Here is a 9,663-nt window from a genome sequence, read left to right as displayed (position 1 = left end):
ATTTGGAAAGGACGTGTTCTCAGTCATTGCTCTGCATCAGTGCATGACACACCCAATGAGGAGAGGTGTGCTGCTGGACCTCATGCTAACAAACAGGGAAGGACTGTTGGGGGATACGAAGGCCGAGGGCAGCCTTGGCTGTACTGACCGCGAGATAGCGGAGTTCAGGATCCTGCATGGAAGAAGCAGGGCAGCAAGTAGGATTACAACCCTGGACTTCAGGAGAGCTAACTTTGGTCTCTTCAAACGTCTGCTTGGAGGAATCCCATGGACTAGGGCTCTAGAAGGTAGGGGGGGGCAAGAGAGCTGGTTGCTGTTCAAGCCCCATTTCCTCCAAGCTCAAGATCGGTGCACCCCTATGAGTAAGAAATCAAGCAAAGGAGGCAGAAGGCCTGCATGGATGAGCAAGGAGCTTCTGGAAAAACTGAAACGGAAGAAGGAAGTTTACAGAATGTGGAAAAAGGCTCTGGCCACTTGGCAGGAATATAGGAACATTGTCAGAGTATGCAGGGGTGCAACGAGGAAGGCTAAGGCCCACTTGGAATTAAAGCTGGCAAGGGATGTCAAGGATAACAAGAAGGGATTCTTCAAGTACATTGGTAGCAAAACGGAGACTAGGGAAAATGTGGGCCCACTGCTGAATGAGGTGGGTGCCCTTGTGACAGGGGATACAGAGAAGGAAAAGTCACTGAATACCACCATTGCCTCAGTCTTTACTGCCCTCAAGGAATCCCAGGCCCTGGAGATAACAGAGAAAGTCTGGAGAACAGAAGACTTTCCCTTGCTTGAGGAAGATCGGGTTAGAGATCATTTAGGCAAACTGGACACCCACAAATCCATGGGCCCTGATCAAATGCACCCACGGGTGCTGAGGGAGCTGGCAGATGCAGTTGCTAAGCTGTTCTCCATCATCTTTGAAAGGTCACGGAGAACAGAAGTGCCTGAGGACTAGAGGAAAGCCAATGTCACTCCAGTCTTCAAAAAGGGCAAGAAGGAGGACCCAGGAAACTACAGGCCAGTCAGCCTCACCTCCATCCCTGGAAAGGTGATGGAGCAGCTCATTCTGTATGTCATCTCTACGCATGTAGAGGAAAAGAAGGTTTTCATGGATTCACCAAAGGGGAAATCATGCTTGACCAACCTGATGACCTTCTATGATGGCATGCCTGGCTGGGTAGATGAGGGGAGAGCACTGGGTGTTGTCTACCTCAACTTCAGCAAGACTTTTGACACTGTCTCCCATCACATCCTCATAGGTAAACTTAGGAAATGTGGGATAGATGAGGGGACAGTGAGGTGGATTTAGAACTGGCTGAAGGACACAGCTCAGAGAGTTGTGATCAGTGGCGCAGAGTCCAGCTGGAGGCCTGTAGCTAGTGAGATGTTCCCCAGGGGTCAGTACTGGGTCCAGTCTTGTTCAACATATTCATCAATGACCTGGATGAAGGGACAGAGTGCACCCTCAGCAAGTTTGCTGATGGCACAAAACTGGGAGGAGTGGCTGACACACCAGAAGGCTGTGCTGCCATTCAGCGAGATCTGGACAGGCTGGAGAGCTGGGCAGAGAGGAACCTAACGTGGTTCAACAAGGGCAAGTGTAGGGGCCTGCACCTGGGGAGGAATAACCCCATGCACAGATTAGAGGTCGACCTGCTGGAGAGCAGCTCTGCGGAGAAGGACCTGGGAGTCCTGGTGCACAGCAAGTTACCCATGAGCCAGCAATGTGCCCTTGTGGCCAAGAAGGCCAATGGTGTCCTGGGGTGCATTAAGAGTGTGGCCAGCAGGTCGAGGGAGGTTCTCCTCCTCCTCTACTCTGCCCTGATGAGGCCACATCTGGAGTACTGTGTCCAGCTCTGGGCTCCCCAGTTCAAGAGGGACAGGGAACTACTGGAGAGAGTCCAGCAGAAGGCTACAAAGATGATTATGGGGCTGGAGCCCCTCTCTTATGAGGAAAGGCTGAGAGACCTGGGGCTCTTTAGCCTGGACAAGATAAGACTGAGAGGGGACCTTATCAACACATCTATACAGAGGGTGTCAAGAGGATGGGACCAGGCTCTTTTCAGCCCAGCGACAGGACAAGGGGCAACAGGCACAAACTGGAACACAGGAAATTCCAGCTGAATATGAGGAAAAGCTTCTTTCCTTTGAGGTTGACAGAGCACTGGAACAGGCTGCCCAGAAAGGTTGTGGAGTCTCCTTCTCTGGAGATATTTAAAACCTGCCTGGATGCAGTCCTGTGTGACCTGATGTAGGTGAACCTGCTTTAGCAGGGGGGTTGGACTAGATGATCTCCAGAGGTCCCTTCCAACCCCTACCTTTTTGTGATGCTGTGACTTCAGTAAAGGTGTTAGGTGTCCACATAGCAAACAGAACTGCATGGAAAGTGGCCCAAAAAACCAATATTATGAACATACATGAACAGGCAGAGAAAAATTGAGACTGTTACTCACCCTGAATTAGCAGTATGTAACATGATATTCACACATCTACCTGCTTAAATGAGTTTCCCTAGGAATAAAGCACGATATGCATAGCCCTCAACATTTGTACAAACACAGAATTTGTAAGATTTTCCAAAAGCACCGTAGCTGGCTTAGGACTGTAAGTCATGGTGGTTCTATGCGCCTCTAACTGAAATACGTTGTCCAAAGTGACTTTGACAATTTGGAAAATTAAAAAAAAAAAAGGAAAAAAAGCACTTATAATGCTCATTACTGCTCTAGAAATAAATTGGCTTCATTCATCATCTTTCTCATGACACATGCAACTTGTCCAGCCTAAACAATACACAGAGATTTCATTATGTCATCTTAAAAAAATAGACTGACCAGTCACAACACTGAAATCCAAAGTCTGGTACAGAATCCTGACGCCACAACTGTATAACCTGTATTAGTCCTTAGAAAAATGTGCAAAGAACTATTCAGTGCAATCAAAATGCGGAACCACCGCACCCAGTTAACCCCTCTTACCATACGGACAATTTCACTGGCAAACAATCATAGTTCCAATGATTTAAAGCAAGCAATTTCCAAAGCAAGTAGAAAACAGCATTTGTATGAAAGAGGCTGTTAAGCCCTTGACTGGCCTACAATTTTGCTGAGTTCCTTGAAATGCTGTTCAGTTCAGCACCAAATCCCACTGAGAAATTCCCTCAGGCAGACAAAACTTCATTTTGCCCCCCTTTAACAAACTATACCACATCAAACAGCAGTTTATATAACATATATTCTAAATTGACCACTAATGTCATGGGGTTTGGGCACTTTCTTTGTTTCGTAGCACCTGAGGAAAGGGAGACAACAACACATGAAACAGCAAAACAGACGACATCCAATTCTATTTCAGAGGCTATCCTTTGTGCTCAGTAATTTGCCAGAACCATAAATAGACCAAAAGCTTGACTCCGCTGGGCTCTCAACGTTTTCCTCAACCCCATGTCTCCCACCAACTGCAACACATTCCCGCCTTGCAAGATGTGATGCAGAAGGTCAAATAGCTTCAATGAGATTTCCAAGCAGCAGAGATCAGGTGCCGGTAAGCAGACGCCTGCAGCTGCTCTGGTCGCTGCCGGAGGCGGCAGTAGGAGGCCTTGTGTTCTCCCCAAGAACCTCCAGAGGTCAAAAGGAAAACTCAGCACTGAACGTGTGTTTATTCCAGACACGTAAAAGCTGGATGAAAGTGACAAAAACCATTGCAAAACGCTCAACAAAGGTCAAATCTTGCCCTGCCTCTCGCCTCCTCCGCTCCCTGCCAACACAGTCACCACAGGGTCATGCACCATGCTGGAAGCCCTGAGCGAGAGCAACGCAGTCACCCGGCGAGAGGTCTCGTGTGGTGCCAGCAGTCAGTTCCAATGCCAGGCACCCTCCCGGCAGGTTCAGGCCTGGGAACGGAAAAACAAGAGTACTTGTTCTTGCTCCAGCTGTAAACGCCTGGGGACAGGGACTGCATTTTGCCTGCTTGCATGGTGTTTAATGCATGGGGAGCCTCAGCCAGACAGAGGGCTACGAGGCACTGGCAGGAAGGAGGGAAACATTGCCATACAGCAACGTTTCAGTGAAGAATGGCAACACAGGCTACAAGGTGGTCGTTCTTTCCACCTTCCAGTTAGCCACTTGGATCGTGTTAGCTGCCTGCTCCTTATCAAGCTTTTCAGTTCCTCCTCATGCTACTCAACTCCATCGTTGCTTAACTCATGCATGTAATTTAAAGCTAGATAGACGGCAGGGAAATTGCTTCCTCTGAGGCCCCTACTAATTGACCCCTATCCGCAGAGCTCAGCAGTCTTCCCTTAACAGTGCTCACACACGCTACCACAACACGAAGTGCAAGTTCGGAGGTTGCCAGCGCAAGCTCCCTCCCCCGTGGCAATGCCATATGGTGTTAAGATTTCCAGGATCAGACGCTGTTCCTGTTGAAATCAATCATCGCAACCCTATCCCTGGCGAAGGCCATCTCAAACTCCCACTGGCTTGAAATGCGACTCAGCGAGGTGCCTCAGATGTGGATGCTGGTATTTGCTATTCCAGGTCAGTATGCAAACGCTGACTTTAATAGCGCACAAAACAACTAATGGGGCCGTTACAAATAAAGCAAGCGGCAGCAGCTACGATGACAGCACACCCAAACAGCAGATATTTCACATTTGGACCGAACCGTTCAGACCCTGCCAATGGAAGTCAGCCCCTCTGCCTGACTTTGCTGCCTCACTAATGAAAACGAGGAGTGGGGCAACTGAGATTCATATGCTGAATTGGGATGGTTTACTTCAAAGAGAGGGGCATGTAAAGTAACACCAGGATCCTAATCTTCATAACCTGCAGCAGAAGTTACAGATGCGTATACCAATCAGAGGAGTAAGTACTCTCTATGGGTAAATAAAGATTATGTCTCTTTAAACCGACTGTAAATCTGAATTAAGACAGAATATACATACACAAGTAGGCAGCATGCAACGTGACGTCAATCTTATTTTTATAGATTTATTATTACCGTACATAAAATTTCCTAGTAATAATAACATTCTATGAAAAATACTAGAGCATTGGGACACTTTTAAGGTGAAAATAGTACAAGAAAAATAGGAAAAAGTAATTCAAGTGTTTAAAAAAAAACGCTGGGAGGGAAACATTCCATTAAAAATGCAAGGGTCAGGGACTGGAAAGCATTCATGTGCACCTGTCTTCAACTCTGTGTACTAACCTTGAGAGTTATATCCTATGCCTTCATTGCACCAGTAGAAGAGATTTAAGGGAAAAAGAGAGAAATGGTTTCCATGGGATCAGCCAGTTTACTGTTTATTGTTATTATTCTCATTTTTCGTTTATTTCGTTTTTAAACACAGTTCCGCCCCCTGCCTTCAATCACCTCCGCAACTTGCAGCCACTGTCGAGCACAATTCACAAATCTTACAAGCATGTAGTGGAACGTGGGCCCCTCAATCCTTGTGGTGTTTCCATGGGACCGTGCCCACCGAGGTGACGGGGGATCACCCACGCAGAGCTGTTGCTTCCCCAGGAGCACAGGCCAAACGGGCCCCAGAAGCTCGCTCCGCGGGGAGGCTGCCCTTGCCCACCCGCAGCCACCGCTGCCGCTGAGGTGCCCTCACGTAGGCCCTGTCACTCTCCGACACCTTTCCAGCTGGTGGCCTTACAGACAGAGCACTGCTGCTGCACATGTGCTTTAGGAAGCCCTGCTGTCACTCTTTATTAGTTAATTTCAGTTTAAAAATAAAAAATAAAAAAAAGGAGGAGGAGGAAAGAAAGGCAACAGAAGAAAAACAACCATATAAGAAAGTTTCTCAGTTTGGGCACTCTTCCTCTCCTACTGACAAACACATTTCTGTAAAGAAATGAGCCACATCCCATGACAAAACTTGGTGATGGGCCACGACCTGCAGCGAAGCGATGCCTTACTGACATCCCCAGAGCTGGAAAGAGAAACCCGTTTCCTTCAAGTCACGGTACAGCAGCAGAGGAGCTTTTGCATTTAGGTATCTGACGGAGCACAGACAGGAGAGCAGGGAAGAGGGAGAAGGAAGAAAAGTGAAGGCAGGTGGTTATGAGAGTACACAAGTGGCTAATAAAACCGCGGTTTTTACTAGTCACAGTGGTTAAACAATTTAAACGGGTGGCATTCTCATAACACGCCTGAGCAGTTTTTAAGGCTGTCAAACACCTCTGTCAGGAACAAGGAAGTTCTGGAAATTTGCTCAGAGATGCACACAACCCCATAGGAAGATCTGATAACGTACAAATTTGTTTCTTCCAGGGATAGCTCACTTTCTGCACAAATCAATAAGCCATCAGAACCTATCATTTATCACAAACATTAAATCCCAGCAGCATCCCGCTTTGCAAGCCTAATGAAGGAACCCGGTGCACAAAGGGACCCCTGGTGCTGGGTGGTGCAGGGGGATTCTCTGCATCTCTGGTTCAGAGAAGCCTCTTTTAGGCTGTACTCAGCATTATAACCTATCATTAGCAGACAGACTGAGGCATTAAGTATCTTCTTTGCGAACCTGTTATGAAACCAAGGCAGGCATATTACTGGGAAAAACAAGAGTTGAAAAGCCAGTCTAGTTTCTAGCACCTGGGAAGTCTGTCCCGGTTTTTGCCTCAGTGATGCTGGGTCACCATACATTCACAACAGAGAGCTCAGAGGATGCAGAGCTGCAAATCAAACTTTCAGCAAGAACGGTTCACTCTTGCAAGGAGGAATTAATTAGTTGGTTTGATCAGGCTGGTTAGGAAAGAGTTAATGGTATCAGCCAAGTTATCAGTTAAACCCCCAAAGTTGCTTCTGTCCCATGGCGGTATCAATACCAATGCCATCACTTCCATTTATTTCATGCAGAACAAATTAATGGGCTCCTGGTGCTGCTTTTTCCCTGGAATCCCTCATCCCACCTCTTCTTGGAGAGAACTCCTGCAAGCAATGAGCAACGGAATAAACGGCTCCACACGGACGGACACACACACACAGAGACAGAGGGAAGTTGCAATTTCTCACTTAGTTGCTAATTTCTGTGACTACAAATCTTGATGTCACCCAGCATACACTGCTCCTCTACTAAATCCATCATCCTTGACACCTTCAGATGCATCTGATATGTGCGACTAACCAGCAACACTATAATTTTAATAATGACAAGGGATTAAGTATGATTACTAGTCTTTCCTCTCCCTTGTTTCCTTCGCCTAACGACACCAACCAATTGCCGTTTTCCTCCAGGTTGTGTATTTTGGTTCCCATTGTCTGTCGTATCTGATACATGAACCGAAATGTCTGCGACATGGGATCTGCCTGTCTCACATACGTCTAGCAAACCTGAAAACCTGTCGTTACAGCTTTGGGGAACGCAATACATCGTCAGTGCCGAGGACACGTCGTAAAAATAACCGTATGTACAGTTCAGTCAGAAATCAGTCCGGTCATACCTGTGCTATTTTTCCATTGTGTTTGACACACCATGAGTGGGTTATTTTGTAAAAGATATTGCCGAAGAGATTACTTGGGCACGTTTCACCGACTACCGGGCTCTGCGGCCGGTTGTCTCTCTTGGACAAACTGCCACCAGCCAACCTGGAGATGAACTCGCCATCACTTTCCCCTGAACTTCCGACGGCGGGAGCCAGGCGTCCAGCTACAACTTTCCCTTTCCCACCTCCCCATCCCTACACACCGCCCCGAATCGCCATGACCGCCATTAAAAAAATAATTAAAAAAAAAAAAAAAAAAAAAGAAGAAAATAAGAAACCAGAGATAGCCAGCAGTCTGACAGCAACAGCGCGGCAGGTAAACCAGGCGAGCAGCGTCTCGGAACGGCCAGGAGCCGGCGGGGCGGGGGCCGGCGCCCCCCGGCTCTGAAGGGCTGGGCGCTGCGGCCCGCGGCGGGGGCGCCCGCGGGGGCGGCTCTCCGTCCCTCCTCGGGTGGCGGGGCCGGGTGGCGGGGCCGGCGGCCGCGGCCAGCGCCGGGCTCGGCGGGGGGCGGCGTTTCTCTTCCCTGCGGGGCGGAGAGGGGGCGGGCGGCGGGGCAGTGCCGCGGGGGTGGCGGGGGGGGGGGGGGGCGGGGGAAGGGGTTGCGGCGCGCCCGCGGCGGGGGGCACCCTCAGAGCCTGAAGGAGGCCTCGGAAAAGGGATGCTGCATCTTGAAGCTAGACAAGAAGCACTGGAGGGGGGGGGGCAGGGGGTTGAGGAGGGACGGCGGGAGGCTGGGGAAAAAGAAATCATCTCCTCTGACCTCTAGCGAAGTGCCCGGTTTTTTCTTAAGCTCTTCACATTTCCTAAATTTGCAGATCTGGTGTCCCGTTTTGCGGTTCCTGCAACTGCTGCAGACTCCACAGTTGATGAGCCGCTTGCAGGGCACGCACACCCCGCAGCGTTTCCGCTTCTTCTTGGCGGGGTTGCCCGCCCCGGCCCCGGCCCCGCTGCTGCCGCCGCCTCCGCCGGCCCCCCCGCCGCCGCCGGCCCCTCCGCCGCCGCCTCCGCCGCCCCCCGCGCCGGCGGCGGCGCCCAGGGCGGAGGCGGGCGAGGCCGAGGCGTGGCTCTGCGGGCAGTCCGCCAGGTTGGCGATCTGGAAGGCGCTGTCTGTGACGGCGGCCGAGGCCGCGGCGGGGGAGTGCAGGGCCGTCATGACGATGACCCCGGGGGGCAGGGAGAGGCCGCCCAGCGCCGGGATGGCCGAGAAGGTGCCGACGCGCTCGGGGAGGTTCATGATCTCGGCTTCGGCGGCGCCGCACTTGAGCTTGTTCATGCACTCGCCGGCCAGCGGCCGGCAGTGCTCGGGGGAGAGGGTGGAGAGGAAGTTGCCGTTCGCCATGGGCAGGGCGGGCTGCTCGGCCGGCGGGCAGCCGGGCTTGCCCAGCCGCTGCGAGTCGCTCCGGTGGTGCATGCCGCCCCTGCCGGCGTGCAGCGAGGAGGCGGCGGCGGCGGCGGCCGCGGAGGCGGAGGCGGCGGCGGCGGAGGAGGGCTTCCTCGCGCCGCCCGCCGCGCCGCCACCGCCGCCGCCGCCGCCGCCGCTGCCCCAGAGCATGGCGGTGGCGGCGGCGGCCGTGGCGGTGTCGCAGTTCCAGGGGGACATGCCGATGCGGGCGGCGGCGGCGGCGGCGGCGCTGGGGAAGATGGGGGTGGTGATGCGGGCGATCTTGGCCGCCTGGGGGAAGGCGCCGCCGTTGGTCTTGTAGAAGGTGGCGAAGGAGCGGTACCTCTCCATCTCCGAGTTGTAATCCACAAGGCTGTTGAGGGCCCCCTCGGGCAGGTGGCTGTCCTTGGGCAGCCCCGGCGCCTCGGGGTTGGGGCCGCTCTCCACGCACACGTTGGTGTTCATGGTGGCCAGGGGGGGAGGGACGGGGCGGGGGGGTGGGGGGCCGGGGGGAGAGGGACGGGGCCGGGAGGGGGTCGTTTAATCCTCCTCCTCTTCCTCCGGGCGCATTCCCGCGGTCGGTGCCTGGCCAGGCAGTCGCTTCTCCTGCATCCTCACGGGAGCCGCCGCAGCTGAAACACAGAAAGTCGTTTCCGAGGGGGTGCGCGCGCGGGGGGACGGGGGGGCGCTACCGGCCACCAGCGGCCACCCTGGGGTGGGGGACGGGGACACATACACACGCCCCCCGCCGTACCCGCGGGCAGAGGGCTCGAGGGGGCGGCCCGGGCGGAGCAAGC

The 9,663-nt window shown here is 52.6% G+C and overlaps 1 protein-coding gene across 1 annotated transcript; it reads right to left on the bottom strand.

The window, feature by feature from the left end:
• Positions 1–8,113: 8,113 nt before the first annotated feature.
• Positions 8,114–9,331, bottom strand: CXXC4 (CXXC finger protein 4). Its single transcript, XM_086464604.1, has one exon. It carries the CDS (start codon positions 9,329–9,331, stop codon positions 8,114–8,116), a length of 1,218 nt encoding a protein of 405 aa, XP_086320730.1.
• Positions 9,332–9,663: the final 332 nt, after the last annotated feature.

The sequence above is a fragment of the Leptosomus discolor genome, chromosome 4 (genome assembly GCF_034619465.1).
Source record: "Leptosomus discolor isolate bLepDis1 chromosome 4, bLepDis1.hap2, whole genome shotgun sequence".
Lineage (NCBI taxonomy): Eukaryota > Metazoa > Chordata > Aves > Leptosomiformes > Leptosomidae > Leptosomus > Leptosomus discolor.
Note: the sequence above shows the minus strand (reverse complement) of the source record. Positions and strands in the feature narration are given on the sequence as shown.